General features: G+C 39.8%; 1 protein-coding gene across 1 annotated transcript in view; it reads right to left on the reverse strand.

Moving 5' to 3' along the window:
- The window catches only part of DLG2 (discs large MAGUK scaffold protein 2), a 1498860-nt gene that overhangs the window by 1469513 nt on the left and 8163 nt on the right, over positions 1-21184 (reverse strand). The window contains exon 3 of the mRNA XM_077807758.1: positions 2040-2171. Within this exon, the coding sequence (XP_077663884.1) occupies positions 2040-2171 (132 nt within the window). The remainder of the gene's footprint in view (positions 1-2039; positions 2172-21184) is intronic.

Genomic DNA, 21184 nt, shown 5'->3' on the forward strand with positions numbered 1-21184 from the left:
TCATTGAAGTGATTTTATCTGAAATATCGATTATGAAAAAACCTCATTATTGATTATATAATAGTATCATCTCACAGACTTAAAATATTGATGGGAGATCACATTTTTATCAATCAAGAAACTAGGCCAATCAAAGAACAAAACAAATTCTGTGATGAGAGAGTCTGAACATGAATGATCATTCTAAAGTCTCTTTATTAAAAAGTGTATTGGGGTGGTAGGGAAAGTGATTTAAAAGTAATAAAAATTAAAACACCAGCTTTTACTTATGAAATATTGCTCTATTCAATCTATTGCCTTAGTTGCCAAATTATTTTCTTTATACAGTACTTTACTTGTACTTATACGTAAAGCAATGTAACTTAATCATTTGTTCAAAATGGTATGTTTTTTAGTCTGATATCGAGAACACCTTCAAAAAATTAAAGTATAGCCACCCCACAAAACATACACACAGTCAGTAAGCTTTAAAGGATTATTTTGAAGTACTGCAGAAACAGGAGTTCCAAAAATAGCAATTTCAAGTATTCGTTAGTGGATAAATACTATTGTTTCAGCAATTTGTATATTAATTCTATGCACATTTCCATATTCTTAGTCATTACCATACAAAAGCAAGAGGAAATTTCCGCAACCATCTTTGTTCTTTAGTTCATATATATTGATCATTTTTCAATGCATTTGATATACATTCTGTGAGGTTTATTTATATTTTAATAACAAATACATATCTATTAAAAAGGACAAGAATGTTATAAAGAAAGACCAAACACTCTAAGGACTTGGGGGAGACACTATAAAATGAAAAGTAGAATAGCTTTTCCATTAATTATTTCCATTTGTAAAATAGTTTATAGATTGGCAAAACAGACTGCGCTGTACTTCCTCATAAATGCAACAAAATTACTGACACAGTGTGTGAACCTCATTCCTCCTCACTGATAACTGTAAGAGCAGAGTATCAATGTGGAGTGTTTCGGCTTTTCCTGTGATTAATCATAAATCATCCCTCAACACATTGCTATGGCTTAGAGTTGGCTCTGAATCAAACCTCCAGTCTATAGGAAAATGTGGATCTAGATATATACTGGGCCAAACGTGCACTCTGGATCCAATATACCCAACCTTTGGGGAAGTCTGGCTCTACAGACAACATTTCCACTTTGGACCTATAGTGTAATCAGCAATTCTTTCTATGACTGCACAGTCCTGGCCAGGACTTTGAGATCTATACTGTAGCTCCTTGTAAAGGCATAAAGCTATTAGATTCTCAATCACTTCACAATAACACCATCATATCATATACTTAAATCAGTAACTATTTTTACTTACAAATGTGTGAGGAATCTTGAAGTCCATTGACCTGTGAAATACTGATGCCTTATCAAGCCTATTATAACTGTGCAATATCAGACTTATTTGATTCACATTAACGAAAAAGATGCTTTTAAACAGGACCATTCTCCAGATGGTGCCCAAAAGTACCTGGCATTGAGGCAGATGAAGAATACTGTTTCACCTAGCATTTTTCTTGAATTATTCCTGAATTACTTTGCTTATCCACCTTTTTTCTGCTAAAAATAAACATAAAGGTCACAAAGAGATTTTGGATGACAATCTGGCCCCACTGAAGTATATGGGAATTTTGCTATGCACTTCAGTGGGCCAGGATTTCACTCTTTAAATTTGTATGGAAAAATATAATATATCCTACTCTTGCCCAGTCTCCAGTCAAACTGAGAAAAGAAAATATACTCAGTTTAGCAATGACTAACCTATATTCCAACATTTAAAGAATTTTCTGCTTATTTCCCTTCCCAATAACTGAGCAAGTGTTTGTTTAAAATATTTAGGCAATTTTTGCCACCCAGACTCTAAAAGAATAGTTCCAGCTTGTCATCTCTTTGTCAGCTCATTTTGTACAAGATAACCAGGTGCTGGTCAACCAAGATGCTGGGAATGAACACAACCATAAGTCTTCAGCATCCAAAAGCATAAGTCTAACCGTAGCAAATAAAGCATTGTGCATAGGTACCTACCTATTAGTGCCTGAAATAAACTGCTCTTAAAGATGCCCATCACTTTTTTAATGGCTTTTTTCAGTTGTTCTTCTTCCGGTTTCTTTAGCTTTTTACAATATTCTTCTAGAAGCGCTAAAGCTCGATCGGTATCTAAAAATAAATCATTAAACAAGTCTGTTTTATTGACTTAAAAGATATAGAAATTCAAGTGTATTAACTGACATTTCCCTTGGTCATCTATTCACAAAATTAGAGCAAAACTGCATTCATTAAAAATGCTATCTAAAGCTATAGAATGTAGGCTGTAGATTGCCTTGTACTCGATTCACAGTGTTATGTTATATTGCACTACTGGAGATAAAATAGACAAATTAAAATGACATCAGTGCCATGAAACTTTATTGCATATCTGAGATCTGACATGCAAACAAAAACGACCTTTCCAATGATATATGGAACAATGTTTAACCTCTAACAATCTAGGAATATCTCAAGGCTGAAAACATATGTGTTCAGAATCTTAAATTATGAACCTGATCCTGCTCTCGCTGCCTTCAATTGGAGCATGACCACAACTTATGCAGAAAATACACAATTATAAACAATAATCACTATTGGCAGCTAAAAAGAAATCTGGCCCTGACACATATTTGGAGAAGAGCTGAAAGTGTTTGGTGTTTTAATTGTTGAAAGTACAAGGCTTGATTCCCTCCCTTCTGAGTATGGACATAAAGGAAGGCAGGGCTCCAAGAATTTGAAATTTACTCCCTCTCTCCATTAAGTTGCCATCCATCTTTCCAGCAAAAAAGTGTGCTTCATGACAGAATGGAACTCATATGTTGACTCAGTAATAGGAATCCAGCCTTTCTGTGGGAGTTTAAAGAACAAGGGGTCTGATTCTCCACTGCTCTGCAGCTTGTGGAGTCATTTACACAAAGTCAGTGTGAAGTGGGTATAAAATGTCACCAAATCAGAATGGCAACATTTTATAGTCACTCTGCACAGATGTAAATGGCTATACAAAATGCAAGGTAGTGGAGAATCAAGCCCCTAGTGTCAAGATTCCTGAGATGTTTGTACCACTCCTCTGGGAACTGTGCAGCTAGCCCTGCAAAGTTTGCACACGCTCATTCCGTAATTATATATTATCCCAGGTTATTGCAATATGATTCTTCTGTAGCACAACTAATAAAGCTATGATGTCAATAACTATATTTCCTGCAGTTGAGTTAAATGCAAGAGCCATTTAGGTGAGGCTCACAATGTCTGAAGGGTTTGGGCTTAATGAAAGCAAGAGTTCCTTTCAAATATAATTGATTAAAACAGATCACTTTTAATCAATCCAGACAACACCAAGAAGGTTTGAAACCTGGCTGGGCTTGGTGTTGTGACAAACAAAGCACATATTTTTGCAAAGGGATTACAATGTGTTTGGAGTACAGTTATAACTACATGGTTTGCAAAGCAGTTGGGGACAGATGTGTGTGAGAAGCAGTCTAGAGGTTTGAATACAGCTTCTAAAATCAGTGCTAAGTCAGTACAAGTGTCATTGCTGCTCTGTCCATTCCAAAGTTTGGGGTAACTCTGCTGCTGGTTGTGCTGTCTTTTGCTTCTATGAAAAACTGAGCTTCTGACTACTTTAAGTTATTCAGAGTACTTTCTATATGAGCCAGGCTATTTACCCCCTAAATCTGCTCAAATTACAGCTCAGATAATGACGTGCCTGCCTAATTTCCCTGCCCAGCTTTGATAGAATATTTTAACTTCCGGTCCTAAACTGAGGCATAGAGTTGCAGTGCACTGTTAAACAACTTGCTGCCATTTCCCCCAGAAGTGGCAGCAATTCAGTGGTGGATGAAGTGACTCCTATGTCTATTTTAGTTTGTACATCAGTCTGTGGAGTGCTGTGTTATCATCTGGAATTATGTCATGTGTGATACTATTATAACATGCCAACAACGGCCATGAAACCATCACCAACAAACACCATGTATTTCTGAAAAGACAAGGATGACAAATGTGGAAATTTGTAATGATGCTGAAAATGAACTTGGTGATCCAAGAGACAATTTTCGCTCTAATGTCTAATTTTGTCGGTTATAAATTCTTTGAGGCACGGACTGTATCTTCATATGTGTTTGTATAACACAATGGAGCCCCAATCTTGTTCAGCATCTCTGGGTGCTTCCATAATTAAGTATTGTGACAAAGTTCCTGCTCTACCTTGGTGGGTCTTGCGCTTATTGGCGGATTTGCTCGCCTTGGAGCTTCACGGCAGCCCTCAGCTTGGCCGTTTTTCTGAACTCACAGTCCAGCTTGACTCCTCCTGTGTCTGACCAGGAGTTGGGAGGATTTGGGAGGAACCCGGGCCCGCCCTCTACTCCGGGTTCCAGACCAGGACCCTGTGGAATGCAGCTGTCTAGAGTGCCTCTTGGAACAGCTGTGCGACAGCTACAACTCCCTGAGCTACTTCCCCATGGCCTCCTCCCAACACCTGCTTTATCCTCACCATAGGACCTTCCTCCTGGTGTCTGATAATGCTTGTACACCTCAGTCCTGCAACAGTCCGCGTTCTCACTCTCAGCTCCTAGTGCCTCTTGCTCCCAGCTCCTCACACGCACACCACTAACTGAAGTGAGCTCCTTTTTAAAACCCAGATGCCCTGATTAGCCTGCCTTAATTGATTCTAGCAGCTTGTTGATTGGCTGCAGGTGTTCTAATCAGCCTGTCTTAATGGTCTCCAGAAGGCTCCTGATTGTTCTGGAACCTTCCGTGTTACCTTACCCATGGAAAAGGGACCTACTTAGCCTGGGGCTAATATATCTGCCTTCTATTACTCTCCTATAGCCATCTGGCCCGACCCTGTCACAGTATTAAATAACATATGCCTGACTTTTACATTGTATGGCGCACTTCCTACAAAGTGCTAAATGCCCTCATCTCCCAATTATACAGACACTGAGGGAGCTGAGCACCTTGAAAGTTTGAGAAGCATGAAAGCTAAGACATTCAAGTTATGTTGGCATGGTGTAGGACTGTTTGGACTGCAGTTTGGTTGTTCAGAAAGGCACCCCAATACCTGTCATAATAAGCTGTCAGATTAAACACAAATGTCAGCAGGTGAATTTCAATATATTCACTAGATCAGAAGAAAGGCTGAGTGGTGGTTTCCATAAAGAACTGATTCATAGGGTATGTGGGGTGAGAATGAGAATATTCCCACCATTAGACAGTTTACATTTTGGCAGCCAAAATAAATGAGTACTTTACTATATAAATGTATGATCATGAAACAGCCCAGCAATCGTCATTCCTTCCTGAGATTGCCATGAATCAATTTTACTCCAAGTTTACAATGAAAACAAATTCAAGCAAATCCAAACAGCCTATTAAATAAATAAACCTAAAATTCCAACAGGTTCTGGGCTTAAATATCCATTGCATGAATTAAATGGACCAACTAAAAATCCATCTCCAACTCTACACAAGCCTATGTTGGACAATATCCATGCCACACTGGAACTGTCTAACTTCCCGAGGCTTTCAAATTCCTAGCTTTGTCACCCTCCCCCACCTCCCTTTCCCCGGCTTGTATGTTAAGGTAACTACTTTTTAAGTTAACATATTCAACTAAAACACTAAATACAAGCCAAACATTAAACTGAACAGAGTCTAACTCTACAAACTCTGACTCACATACACCCAGAATTACTTTAGGCTTATTTGGAACTGCATCACATTGCCTTATTCACTTTCCACTGGTCTTTATTGAATTTCAACTTGTTGATTTCAGATCAATTCTCCAATTTATCCAGGGCATGTTCTAATCCTCTCCTTCAATGTACTTGCAATCCCTCTCAACTTGGTGTCCTCTGCAAATTTTTGTAGTTTAGATAAAATTTATAGACTAAAAGAAAGTTAGTTGCATACATATATCTATGTGCACAAATGGGTAACAGAGCATGCAACACTAGGTAGCTGAGTGCACAATTACCTCTTTCTGTGGAGAATCAGTCCCCATGGGTTTGTCCTTAAAGATACATTGAACCGTTTTTGTACAAGAACAAACATTAAGATCTTAAAATTACAACAGATTTTACACTTAAAAATAAGGGGTGAAATTCTAGCCCTGTTGAGACTAGTGGGAGTTTTATCATGACTTCAGTGAGGCCAGGATTTCACCCCAATATATTTAAAATCAGCTCTGTCTAGATCTACCTATCAGAGATCTGCACTTCCCTTGCAGGAATTGATGGCGTCAAACAACTAAAACAGACAGTACAGGAAAATGCTCTTTTCTTTTTTTCTTTTTGAAAGGTGCTTGTGATCTAAATTTTTATAGGGAAATTCTCGAATCATTGAAGTTTGGTATTGGCAAGGAGAAATAGGGGAAATTTCAGCTTCAATTTGGCAGGTAAAAATTGTACAACTAAACACACAGTTTGTGTACACATGAGGCTAAAGAGTTGATTGTACATATTTTTCCATATACACGCTATGCCCATACCTTGTGCAGATATTTACACCAATACAGATTGTGTATGAAGTGGACATAATCAGAGTTAAACTGTTTTACACTCATTTTACACTGCTGTAAAAAATTACACAATATACAGCGCAATAGTAGGTTAGGCCCCATAAACATACTTTGAAGTGATACAGTTTTGTTGATTTGTCACCTTGGGCCTGATCCTACAGTATTTACAGGATAGCAGGATTGGACTTTGCTTCCCCTCTACAGACTTGTGTATAAACAAACCTTGTATCACTTGAGTTATACTGGGGTACTTCAAGCAGTACAACCCTCTCCCCCCTCCCCCACAGTGTGGAGTCAATTACATTGTCATAAAAGTACTTTATACCATGAGAGTTTATTCCTTTACAGAAAGGAATGTAGGCACTTTCATACCAATATAACTGCTTCAACATTAGGGCTTTCACCAGCATAATTATTTCTGTTAAAAAAAGTCACACCCCCTAACCAACATAGTACAGCCATTTCATGTGTATATAGAGGCAAAATAAAAAAAACTTTTTTGATTTTTTGAGAGATTAATTCATACTACAGGAGCAAGTAAGGTTGCCAATTTTGGTTGGATGTATTCCTGGAGGTTTCATCACATGACAATCTTTAATTAAAAGATGAATCATTAATTCCCGGAGACTCCAGGACAATCCTGAAGGATTGGTAACCCTAGGAGCAAGATGCAGTTAATTCAAACTCAGTCTCAGAGGGTAAGTGTACACCTCAAAAAAAAAAAAAACCCGTAGCAGTGAGTCTCAGAGCCTAGGTCAACTGAGTAAGCCTTGTGGGACCGGCACTGAGGGGGCTAAAAATAACAGTGTAGATGTTTGGGTTCAGGCTGGAGACCGGGCAGCCTATGAGGCCCTCCATCCTTGCTGAGGTTCAGAGCCCAGGCTCCAGCCAAAGCCCAAACATCTACACTGCTACTTTTAGCCCTGCAGCATGAGCCCCACGAGACTGACTCAGTTGACCTGGGCTCTGAGACTCACTGCCATGGGACTTTTTTTGCTGTGTAGACTTACCCAGAAAGACTCTACTCAGGGTATGTCTTCACTGCAATGTTAGCCGAGGGCTAGTAGGATTCGAGTCTGCTGAACACGGGTTTGTAAGCCCAGGGCTTCAGCATCCACACTTATTGGTGACCCTAGGTTTATTAATTCTGGACCCAGGTCCCAAACCCAGGCTCCAGCATCCACACTACAGGATGCAGACCCAAGTCAAACCACCATATCAGTCTTCCTAGCACAGTCCCCAGCTGTAGCCACTTGAGAACCTTGGTTTGTGGTGCAGTATAGGATAAACTTGACTGTCCATCCCACACATGACAGCCGACCAAACCACATTTTGAGTCTGCGTGCTCCTGGCAACCAGGGCCAGCAAGATGGAGGAGTCACCATTCCAAGAGCTTCTCTTGCTTGGGCTTTCACTCTTGTTTCAGGAAATGTGCAGAGGATCCATGAAAAGCTGGTGGACACACTGGTAGCCTTCTCTGACCTACTGAAGGCACCTGATGGAAGAGGAGGAAGATACAGACGTGGAAGACTTGACCTGGCTGATGCTGCTCATGACCCTCAGTATAGCTGCTGATGCCCCCTAAATAGATCAGTGTTTCTGGTGAAAGGTCGCAAGCACAGATGGGCGGGAACATATCATACAAAACCGGGATGAGCAACAGTGGGTCCAGAACTTTTGCATGAAGAAAGCTACATTTCTGGAGCTTTGTAAGCAGCTTCCCCAATCCTCCAGCATCAAGATACGTGCATGAAGATGGTCATACCAATTCAGAAGTGGGTTGCTATAACCGTCTAGAAGCTGGCTACCCCAGGCTGCTACCAGTCTGTTGCTAACCTGTTTGGTATTGGAAAGCCAATTGTGGTGGTGGAGGTTTCTGAGGCAATCAAGCATGTGATGGTGGGCATAAGCAATAGTCCTGAACTAATTCCTGGTTTTGAGAGAATGGGATTTCCAACTGTGCTGGAGCCATTGATGGGACTCATGTGCCCATAATTTGCCCTCCTCAAGGAGCATGAGAACATAAACTTCAAAGGGTACTACTCCATTGTTATGAAGGCCCTTGTGGATCACAGAGGCCAATTTATGGATGTCAACGTGGGCTGCACAGGAAAAGTTCACGATTTCAGGGTTTTCTGCCAATCAGGAATCTACATTCATAGACAGGAACACTATTTCCACCATACAACATTGTTCATAAATATAGTTACTGTCCCCCCTGCTATTTGGGGGTGGGACCCCATATATCCCATTTTGCCCTGTCTTATGAAACCACAGCATGATATGAGAGGGCCTGGCAAAAGAAGGTTTAATCACACACTCAGCAGGTACAGAATGGTGGTTGAATGTGCATTTGACAGACTAAAATTTTGCTGGGCTGTCTACAGACCCATTGGCTTCCAGTGTCATCAATGCTGTCCACATTATTGTGACTTACTGCACTCTTAACAATCTTTGTGAAGGCAAAGGTGATCCATTTGCCCTTAATGGACTTATGACAGTAATGGATTGCTGGATCTGCACACTCAACCAGAAAATGCACCTATTACAGCTGGAGCAGGATGCACCCGAGCAACAGAAATCAGGTATGCTCTGTGCTCCCACATTATGTGCTTGCATAGGTGAACGAAAGAGGGAGAATAGTACTCTTATGAATGTTTTTGTACAATGTTTACAGTAAATGACATAGTCACATCATACAATGAAATAGGTTGATTGTCATACATTTATTTATAGATGAGATGACTGCTTATGAAATGGGGAGCAGGCATGTGGCAAAAACTATGTGGTTACCGTACGCATTTATGTAAATAAATGTATTGAGAAATTGTGTTTAACTTTAGATACAACTTCCCAATAGTCCATGATCATGTGTTTATCTTTATTATATGAAATACACATTATATGATGTGATGCTTTCTTAATTTCTTAAATAAACTTTCTTAATAAAATAAAAGCCTTTATTTGTGAACATAGATGTTTTACAAAAAACACAGTACTAAACCATTGCCAGGCAGTCCAGCTGCCATTAGCACACCAAAACACCAGTAATAAACCAGTATCAAAACCATTAATAAAACAAAGTGCATAAACCAAACACTGAACAGTGCAAACAGCAAAACTAGTGTCAACAAATACATCCCCTAATGTTGTGTGTCCCTTGGTCCCCCATTCTCCTTTCCCTTTCTTGCACTTTTAGTGTACACTTGGCACCACTGCCCATGGCTGGAGGTCTGCAGAGGATTGAAGCCTGCAGACAGGGCTGAAGCACGGAGGGGATACATTTGCCCTGTCCAGATGCTGCTACGTCCTGGTTGCATGGGCCAGCCAACCATGGAATTGTTCAAAGTGTTCCTGGGCTGCACATGGTACTGTGCATGGGACTCTGCATATAGCACAGATGCAACAGGAGCCTGTACTCTTGCAGCCATAATCAAAAGCAGCCTCTTGAACAGGTCTTTCTGCCGTGCTCTATCTTCCTTCCCCAGCCGATGTTCCTGCTTCAGAAACTGTGCTGCAAGCCTCCTCTCACGCACTGCCATTTTGTCCTCTCTCTCTCTCTCTCTCTGCAGCCTGCCTGTGCCTTTCCACTCACCATGAATCCTTCTCCCTCTGGTATTGCACCTGTTTGTTGGCCCTGTTCAGAATGTCCAACCTAAATTCATCATGGAAACGATTCCACTTGGACCGGCCCATGACAGTTCTGAATTCCTAGGACCTGCTGGAGTGTGGCCACGCTGCTGAGGGGGAAGGACCAGCAGAGGTTGAAAGTCCTAAAAGCAGTCATCAAACAGTGCATTATTGTCTTAGTACTTCAGAACAGGTTCAGTGCATCCACAAAGAAGAGTGCCTTGTGGAACCCCAAGGCCAAAAAATGATACATTATAAAACTGAGATTCAGCACATTGTGAAGGGAACACTTCAGTTCCCAAAAGCTCCATGAACACAACTGTGTTTAATCCAATTGAAATATCCCAGTGCACAAACAATGGTAAATTAAAATTTACAATTGCTTCTTCTTCAAAAATTGCACACCACTTTTGATATTTGGCGAGAGGGGGCATGGCTTACTATCTAAGCCTTCTCTATCCTTTCAGGAATTCCATATTCTGGAGGACATAAAACTGGAGGTTCCTGAACGGCAAAGGGACTTATTCCGAGCTGCTGGTAGCAAGCCAGTCATGTATGCCACAGAGGTTTTCAAACTCAAGATGACTGCGCACCACATATACGAGTGAAGTGGGCTAGTGACCTACAGAGGTGAACCAGGAAAAAGAGCTCTTCTCTAAAATTTGCCTACGTATCTGAAGTTCCTACTACCAAAGATTTGCAGCTATCAGCACTCAGAATTGGGTCAAAATTCATGGGGAAATCAAAAGGATGCTGTGTTAGTATCCACATGGATTACTGCCTCCCTATGGCTTCTGAGGCAGCCTGCTGTGAATGCATCTACCCATGGACTACATGTAAAACACATACAATTATGTGGACCCTCAAAGAACTACACAGCCATCCCCTTTCCCCACCAGCACATTTCTGGAATACATACAACCCCCTAGCTGTACTTTGGACATTGCTTTTGTCACCCATGAACTACATTTAGCCTTCCCAACACCCCACTGGACAGATTAGTGTTTACAGGCGGTTCCTTACATTGTGATGTGGCCAGGGTGGATAAAAATCAATGATTTTTTTAAAAAACATAAAAAAAATTGGATTTTTTTGATAAAATCCTTTTTGAGGAAAAAACCTATCGAAAGATAAAGATACAGTATAGTTCAAAGATATTTCATCACGGAATAGGGATTATAAATTCTAATTCTATAGTATGAGACAATATATTCATGTAACGTTTAAGAAAGGTTTTCTAAATGAGTTCCAATAGTTCATGGATTAGGGACCCAATTTTATGGGGTTCCAGGGGCTTCTGTATAGATTATTTAGGTTAATCTTTCTATCTACCCAATGGGACTCAGTGCTCAGGCTAGAAGATACCATCAGAGATGCTTAGTTTTGCAGTCCTCAAACTGTGGATTTGTGTCCCCAGAGATAACATACTAGTCAACAGCAAAAATGTTTTTAAATAAATAAATAAATAATATATAGAGGTGAGAAATAACAGACCTTAACCCTATTGTCTCTCTGCAAATTTGTGTACACAGGGTCAATCCCTTACCTCTCTCTAAAAGTGCAAAGTTTCAAAAAGTTCAGTGAATAGAAGATTGTTGGGGATGGAATAGATCTGGAAAAGGAGAAGAAGTCTGGAGATAAATGTGAGAAGGGAGGGACAGGCAGTAGAAACAAAAGTGAAACTGTTTAAGCAGCATATTCCTGAAGTCTTGAGGTCTTTCTGAGTGTAGCCTTCATTGATTTGAGATCTACCACACCATTCTCTCACTAGAAGGGAAAACCTATAATGGCAGCAGGCCATGAAAGAGACCCAGTTTAGGAATAAGAACCATTCAAGGAATATATGGTTGCTGATGATGTTTTAAAGAAAGTCACACCAGTGAACTGGTGGAAGTCACTTAAGCACTTGGATTCAGAGAGAGTTGAAGTGATAATCTCACTTTTAACAGCAGTAGTTTCTTCTGCTGGTGTGTAAAGAATATTTTCTTCCTTTGGACTAATTCATTCCAAATTGAGAAATCGTTTGGGACCTGAAAAAGCAGGAAAGCTTGTGGCTCTCAGAGACTAACCAATCTGTTCGGGCATAAGCTTTCATGGGCTAAAACCCACTTCATCAGATGCATGGAGTGAAAAATATAGTAAGCAGAATATATATTATAGCACATGAAAAGATGGGAGTTGACTTAGCAAGTGGCGGGGGGTGTCAGTGCTAATGAGCCAATTCAATTAAGGTGAATGTGGCCTATTCTGAACAGTTGACAAGAAGGGGTGAATACCAAAGGAGGGAAAATTACTTTTGTAGTGCTAATGAGGCCAATGCAATCAAGGTGGCCCATTTCCAACAGCTGACAAGAAGGTGTGAGTATCAGCAGAGGAAAAATTACTTTTTGTAGTGACCGATCCACTCCCAGTCTTTATTCAGGCCTAATTTGATGGTGTCCAGTTTGCAAATTAATTCCAGTTCTGCAGTTTCTTGTTGGAGTCTGTTTTTGAAGTTTTTTGTTGAAGAATTGCCACTTTTAAGTCTGTTGTTGAGTGTCCACGGAGATTGAAGAGTTCTCCTACTGGTTTTTGAATGTTACAATTCTTGATGTCTGATTTGTGTCCATTTATTCTTTTGTGTAGAGACTGTCCTGTCTGGGTTTTAGCCCATGAAAGCTTATGCCCAAATAAATTTTTTAATCTCTAAAGGTGCCACAAGGACTCCTCGTTGTTTTTGCTGATACAGACTAACACAGCTACCACTCTGAAAGCAGGAAAGCTTGTTTTTCTTTTCCAGATTATGAACAAACAGGAAAACGAAGGTGAAGACAACTGAGTAGCTACAAAAGGCAGTATTTTAAGTTTCTCATGTTGACCTGGCTGACATAGTCGATTTAATTTTTGTTTTTGTTTTTTAAATATTTCATTTAACTATTTTAGTTCAAAACAATTTTAACAAAAACAAACCTGATTTTAAAAATCTTGAATGTTTAACTAACTTCAAAAATTAATATACTTGTTTTGTTAAAATATTATATGTTTGCTGTTGAAGAAAAAAATCCAGAATACGTAACATTGTTGTTTTAGTTAAATAAAACAATTTAAATGTCTGTCTGGTGATGTTCTCCTCCTAATACAGCATATTATTAATGATTAACCTGTTGAATTGGAGATAGTTCACCTCCCAATGACTTCATAAATATCTGCTTCAATTACCTATGATAAATGAAATAACCAAACATTCATTCAATTTCTGATATAGCTGTAGAACTAATCTGAAAAGTTTTCAAAATAAATCACTTTAAAAATGTATAATGTTTACCGTCTAAAAATGAAAAGTTTCAGAGTAGCAGCCATGTTAGTCTGTATCTGCAAAAAGAACAAGAGTACTTGTGGCACCTTAGAGACTAGCAAATTTATTAGACCATAAGCTTTCATGGGCTACAGCCCACTTCATTGGATGCATAGAATGGAACATATAGTAAGAATATATAGAGAGAGATACAGAGAAGGTGGAAGTTGCCATACAAACTGTAAGAGGCTAATTAATTAAGATGAGCTATTATCAGCAGGAGAAAAAAACTTTTCTTGTGATAATCAAGATGGCCCATTTAGACAGTTGACAAGAAGGTGTGAGGATACTTAACATGAGGAAATAGATTACAATATGTGTAATGACCCAGACTGGGTCAAGATTAAACTCGATAAAATTATGGAGGAGATGGGATGATGGGATGACATGATTTTGGCAATTAATTGATCGTTAACTATTCATGGTAGATAGGCCCTGTCATAAATATAAAGGGAAGGGTAACCACCTTTCTGGCCACAGTGCTATAAAATCCCTCCTGGCCAGAGGCAAAACCCTTTCACCTGTAAAGGGTTAAGAAGCTAAGATAACCTCGCTGGCATCTGACCAAAATGACCAATGAGGAGACAAGTTACTTTCAAAGCTGGAGGCAGGGGGAACAAAGGCTCTGTCTGTCTGTGTGATGCGTTTGCCGGGAACAGATCAGGAATGCTCTTCAGGACTTCTGTTAAGTTAGTAAGTAATCTAGCTAGAAATGCATTAGATTTCCTTTTGTTAAATGGCTGGTAAAATAGGTTGTACTGAATGGAATATATATTCCTGTGTTTTGTGTCTTTTTGTAACTTAAGGTTTTGCCTACAGGGATTCTCTATGTTTTGAATCTGATTACCCTGTAAGGTATTTATCATCCTGATTTTACAGAGGTGATTCTTTTACTTTTTCTTTAATTAAAATTCTTCTTTTAAGAACCTGATTGCTTTTCCATTGTTCTTAAGATCCAAAGTTTGCGTCTGTGTTCACCTATGCAAATTGGTGAGGATTTTTATCAAGCCTTCCCCAGGAAAGGGGGTGTAGGACTTGGGGAGATATTTTGGGGGGAAGACATCTCCAAGTGGGCTCTTTCCCTGTTCTTTGTTTAACACACTTGGTGGTGGCAGCATAGGGTTCAAGGACAAGGCAAAATTTGTACCTTGAGGAAGTTTTTAACCTAAGCTGGTAAGAATAAGCTTAGGGGGTCTTTCATGCAGGTCCCCATATCTGTACCCTAGAGTTCAGAGTGGGGAAGGAACCTTGACAGGCCCAAAGGCCTGTGATGGGATGTTAGATGGGGTGGGATCTGAGCTACTGCAGAGAATTCTTTCCTCGGTATCTGGCTGGTGAGTCTTGCCCACATGCTCAGGGTTCAGCTGATCGCCATATTTGGTGTTGGGAAGGAATTTTCCCCCAGGGCGGATTGGAAGAGGCCCTGGGGGTTTTTCACCTTCCTCTGCAGCATGGGGTACGGGTCACTTGCTGGAGGATTCTCTGCACCTTGAAGTCTTTAAACCATGATTTGAGGACTTCAATAGCTCAGACATAGGTGAGAGGTTTATTGCAGGAATGGATGGGTGAGATTCTGTGGCCTGCATTGTGCAGGAGGTCAGACTAGATGATCATAATGGTCCCTTCTGACCTTAATATCTATGAGTCTATGAATCACGACAAAAAAATTTTCTCCAGCTGATAATAGCTCTTCTTAATTAATTAGCTTCTTACAGTTTGTAGGGCAACTTCCACCTTCTTTGTATCTATATATATATCTTCTTACTATATGTTCCATTCTATGCATCCGATGAAGTGGGCTGTAGCCCACGAAAGCTTACGCTCTAATAAATTTGTTAGTCACTAAGGTGCCACAAGTACTTCTGTTCTTAAAAATGAAAACTACGTCTATCTCTGAGTTGTGAAGAGTATGTATTAAGGTTATAACAACCAAAAAGAATGCACTTTTATGTAGAAATCCATGATTAAATCGAGTCTTTCTGACTAGTTATTTAAATCAATTTGATCAAATTTAAATCAATTTGATTTAAATCAAAACCACCCGGGGTGTGGCCAATTTGTATGCCATGCCATACTAAAAGGGAGGGTTCTTAGTTTAAATACCCTGGCACATCTTTGTAATAATGTGTGAGTTTCTCGTGAAAAAATAAGTTTAAAGGCTTGTTTCACTGTTGTTTGAGCTTCCCGGTCTCCACTTTGAATTCCACATGGTGAGGAAGAGGGGTAATGTCAAGGCGCTGGTGTGCAATCCGCCATTAGCAGATACACATTGCTGTCAGCAGCTTGTAATAAATTTTACATTGGGGCATAAGCTGGAAATCCGTCCCACCCCATATTAACAATAACCAACATGGAGCCAGACATTTACCAGGTTCAGGGGCTGCTTTTGATTCTTACATTGCTGCTGCCAGTTTCACAGCAGGCTGTTCCTGCAGCAGAGAGCATCAAAAAGCTCCTCCAAATAGGGCCCCAGGATATGCTGCAGCTGCTCTGGCAGCAAAGCCTACTTAGGCACCAATGTGAACACAAGAGTCACTTCAGAAGCCTGATCCAGTGCCTGTTGGCTCCCCTCTAGTCCTACATTAGATTCTGGAGTCAGAATCCTGGCTGACAAGGTTATCATTAACCGCTGCTGGCTCAGTGCTCAGCATAGTGCCCAGCACCCATTCAACATCCTTGTAAAAGAGGCAGGTGTGGTTCTCATTCCTGGCTTTCAGGTAGTTGGTCTTGAGCCACTTAATCCACTCCCAGGACTGCTCACTGGTCCGGTGAATTCCCAGTGCTGCCGCTTCTTTGCTATTTCCTGGTTTGCATGATCATTCCTGGAACTCTTACTAAAGTCAACTGTTTTGCACGCCTCGCACCAGAGATTAACCAAAATCTGGCTATGGTCCCTTGACCAGGTAGCAGAGTACTTGGCAAACGACTTCTTCTCCTCAGTGGCCATTGCAAACACAGGAGACTGTTCATACTGCTTGGAGCTCAGCAGTCAGAATAAAATGGAAGGGTTAAACGCTGAGCAGCTGTACTTGAACCAGATGGTTGTTTCTGTTTTCTAGGAGTCAATTGGCCAGCCTTGGGCTACAGAGGACAAGGAACAGCATCTCATGGGATTGTGTAATATCTTTGGTGGACTCTCAGGACCCGAGCCTGAGCTCCCTCTGCACTGCAAAACGATGGAGTTTGGACCCAAGTCCCTGTGGGAGACTGGCTCAAACCTGCCCCTGCCCAGCATCCTGGGACCCAGAGGGCTAGCTGGCCTGAGTCAAACAGAATTGTGTGTAGATGGAAGGGGGTTTTGGTTTGATCCTGAGTCTGAGCCTTGTCTTACACTGCAGTGTAGACATACCCTTACACAACTTCCCCAAACAGGATGTGTTGAGTCATAATATAATCAACCAGAGACAAGACAGGAACATTACATTATTAGAACAAACTATTATCGGCTGAGCAGTGATGCTGAAAGCAGGTCCATGGTTATCTAGCAATTTCTGAGAGCTGAATAACCCCTTCAGAGCATTGCAAAGCTATACAAGACAGCATCAGAGTTTGTGAAGTAAGAGATTTTCAGGACACAAAATGCTCAAAAGAATACTCATTTAAAGAAGATGTAATAGATCATTTTGTCATCATTTTAATAAAAGCAGTAAGCTTCTTTCTTCCCCAATAATTTTAAATCTGAACTCAAACAACTTATAAAGAAAAGTTGCTTTGTAAAATAAATTTTCAAAAGTACAGTGAACATTTAAAAAATAACATTATGATATACAAACTATTTGGGAATTGCTTCACTGACCACTGCTTCTTCTGGGGTGAGACAGCATGATACAAAACAGTTTAGAACAGAATGTGAAATACACTAGATCCAGCTGAAACTGCAGGGGGAAATTTAGACAGTCAGAACATGATTTCCCAAATTACAATTTAGCTAGGATACCAAGAGTGAAACCTGGTCCCTTTGAAGTTAATGGCAAAACTCCCATTAATTTCAACAGGGCCAGGATTTTACCCCAAGCTACTTGTGAAAAGTGACACAGGAACTTTAATGACTACTCATGGACAGGCCTTGATTTTATGACTCATTTGAGAAGTGACACTTCTAAAAACACAATGCACCCTAACATGTCACTGGGATGTTGGTTCAGCAGTGCTGACTTAGAATCCTACTTCATCCCCACCTCTAAGTATGGCTACTCCTAAGTGTTCCCTGAAAATGTCCCTTTCAAATAATGACCAGCCCCAATCTACTATTGGTGTAATGTGAGAGTATCATAGTTTCAGGGTTATATGGCTGCCAGCACTAATTTACTTAGAGATGTAGTTTTTAATTTACCTTAATGTCTCATTTTTCAAATTGCATCTGCCTATATTAGCATGAGGGGTCTTGGTTAATTTCAGACATCTGAGGGATTTTTTATTAAATAAGTTAGAATGCATGTTAACACATACCAGGTGAAATTTCTTCCAAGAGAACCAGAATCAGAAAATGTTGGACAGCAAAGTTGCTATATAATAATTCCTAGATTTTAAGTGAAATTTTGGAAGAAACAAGGAGAATGGGAAACAAAGAGAACACATGGACAGAAAGGGAATGGGTAAGACTTTAAGTAATTTGGGACACTTTTTAAAGGAAAATGTATTAAAAACAACTCTGGAACTTGGAGACTTCAGACGACAAGTGAAAATGAGTCCGAGGTTTCAGCAAACATTGGTCCACATCTCAAATGTTTCAAGACCACCTGATTTGATGCAATTCACCATCTCTGCTCAGGAGAGACCCAGATTTGGAGTAACAAGGTGTTGTCAATCAAATGGAGGTTAATATGCAATTTGTGTGAGAAACTTGCATAACACCTAATTGCACTATTCCCTGAATCAAGCCAGTACTATTGACTGTTCATTTCATATACACTAGTTTTCACAAACAGAAAACAGGCTAATAAGGAGGTGCAAGACAGAATAATATATGCATCGCACGGTACAGTGTTCTGCATTAAAAAGACCTGAAAAAAATCTGAATTAGATTATTTTTTAAAACCTTAACTTTCAAACTTGCAGGTAGAAGCCAGTTTATTTGCTCGATAAAACAACTAGCATTCAGAAGGAATACGGGGGGGAAATGTCTTTAATATTTACTCTTTCGCACATTGGATGGTACAAGTTACAAGCTATAATCAAGCATCAAAACACCTGAGAACAGTGGGTAAAAGGCTGATAACTGGGAGAAACATACCCAGAACAGGAGTCAGTGTGGCCTAGCGGACTGCACAAATGAACTGGGAAATAGCAAATGTGCAACTTTATGCTAGCCACAAAAACATCCCTGTGTCTCAGTCTCTTCTTCTGTACAATGGGATGTTACTCAACTACCCAGAAGAGGCAACATAAGGATTGATATATATGTTTATAACCCTTCAAAGAGTGGGTGAATAATGAAAGTGCTATTTATTATAGAATGTGATGAGCACTAACATCACCTCAAGATATGAGAGATGATGATGTTTTAAAACAATATGCATTGAGAACAGGTAAAACAGGTAGATTGGTCAACCTCTAATCTGGCCTGCTAGGAAAAAAGGAACAAATGAACAGCAGTATCTGTTACACACATAGGTCTACAAAGAATTGGCAGACAGGCTTATATCTATGGCTTCTATCACCAAGAAATGAATAGTGAGAGATGAGGAGCATTTCAGTAGCTTTCCACTGTACCTTTTACGTCTAAATTTATATGAAACAAAATCTAACATTGCCACAACACAGACATGCTTACAGAATTCTGAGTATTGCTTTCTTTTGTAAATGTTGCTTTGTAAATAATAGATACTATTAAAAATATTAAAGATATTCCTGGATTTATGTTAATGTGATTCAATGAAGGCTTGGCTGCAATCCATTCTCAGTAAGAGATATGGTCTCATTGCCTAGCAAGAGACACAATGTGTAACCAGCATGTATGAAAAGTTAGCTCTCCACAAAATTTGAATTTAGGAAATATTTACTTGTGACATAACCTTCATCTGAATCTTGTTACTGTCCTCAGATATGCAGATGTATATCACCCCGTATCCTCTTTAAAAAATTGCTCTACAGGTACAGCAGCAAATTTTACAGGACCAAACAGCACCATATGTTCTTGTATATTAAGGCAAAAATCAAGAACCCAGATGCCAAGCAAAACTCTACTAGTTTCACATAAGCTTATCAGGAGGTCCAAGTGATGAGGAAAGGCAGCTGTGCATTATCCTCCTTTCATACACCATCACATAGTTGTTGCAATCTCTGTACAACTACTATAGGTACTCCAAATAGTATGCTGCAAAAAGATGGAGTGAGCCAACTCAGGGGAGCAGTTGTAGAACAGCAGCCGTATGCAGTACATTCACATTTAAAGCTGATGCAATTAACACAGCTAAATGCCATGTAAGCAAAGTTGCTCTGACTATCATTAACTTTAGTAGCACACTCTATGTGTGACATGAATACAGACAGGTGGAGTGAGCTAAATGCAGCATGGCCTAGGAGAGAGATATGTTATCAGTGCAGAGAGGGAAGTCATGACCCCTACAAAGAGGGAAACTGGCAGATAGAAATCAGTGACTTTCCAGAGTCTTCCAACCAATGCATGTTTTTGTTGACACATCAGCTATTCCGTGCTACCACAAGCCCTATCCTGGGTGAATGTAACAGAGCTCTGTGAGACCAGAAAATGAAAGTCTTTCCTTGAAAGGTTTTACCTTGCTTCTTTGTGAAGAAAGGTGAGAATGTGGCCACACAGATTTAGAAAGGAATATTCTACTTATCTTCAGTCTAAGGCTGATCATAACTATGCACACAATTGAAATGGGGATTAAAAATTCAAATAATAGTTGTTCCTATAGAAGTGTGGCTCATGGTCCCACAGTTAAGGTTTTGCACTTAAAGCGGGGATTCATCCACTTTGTCTTGGAGTACTGAACTATTTTTTCTGAGAATTTACAAGAACATTAGTTAGCTAATGGGTTAATAAGTTTTAAAAATGGGTCCTTTACGTAATTTAGCATCAAGCCTGTTTCTTTCTCCTGAATGATCTTAAGGGAATAATGCAGATGCTTCTAACTTCCCCTTATAGTTAAAACTCACAGAAATATTTTGCAGATGCTACTTTTGAAATAGTTTTTTGTAGAGTTAATGATATTTTTTCCCTGCTATTGTTCACTGCTGAAAGTTTCTTCTTCAGCAGGGGCTGACAAACATTATAATACAGAGAATTCCACATAGCGCTACCTCCTTTCAAAAAAGGTTGCCATATTCCATGAGGACCTTCCCTCTTATCCCATGTCAGCTTGCTTTGCTTAAGAGCCTTTGGTGAGGGACCTTGTCAAAGGCTTTCTGAAAATCTAAGTACACTACATACACTTGATCACCCTTGTCCACATGTTAGTTGACCCCCTCAAAGAATTCTAGTAGATTGGTAAGGCAGGATTTCCCTTTACAAAAACCATGTTGATTCTTCCCCAACAAAACGTATTCATCTATGTGTCTGATAATTCTGTTCTTTATTATAGTTTCAACCAGTATGCCCGGTACTGAAGTTAGGCCTGTAATTACCGGGATCACCTCTGGAGCCTTTTTTAAAAATTGGTATCACATTAGCTATCCTCCAATCATCTGGTACAGAAG

The sequence above is a fragment of the Eretmochelys imbricata genome, chromosome 1, assembly GCF_965152235.1.
Source record: "Eretmochelys imbricata isolate rEreImb1 chromosome 1, rEreImb1.hap1, whole genome shotgun sequence".
NCBI lineage: Eukaryota > Metazoa > Chordata > Testudines > Cheloniidae > Eretmochelys > Eretmochelys imbricata.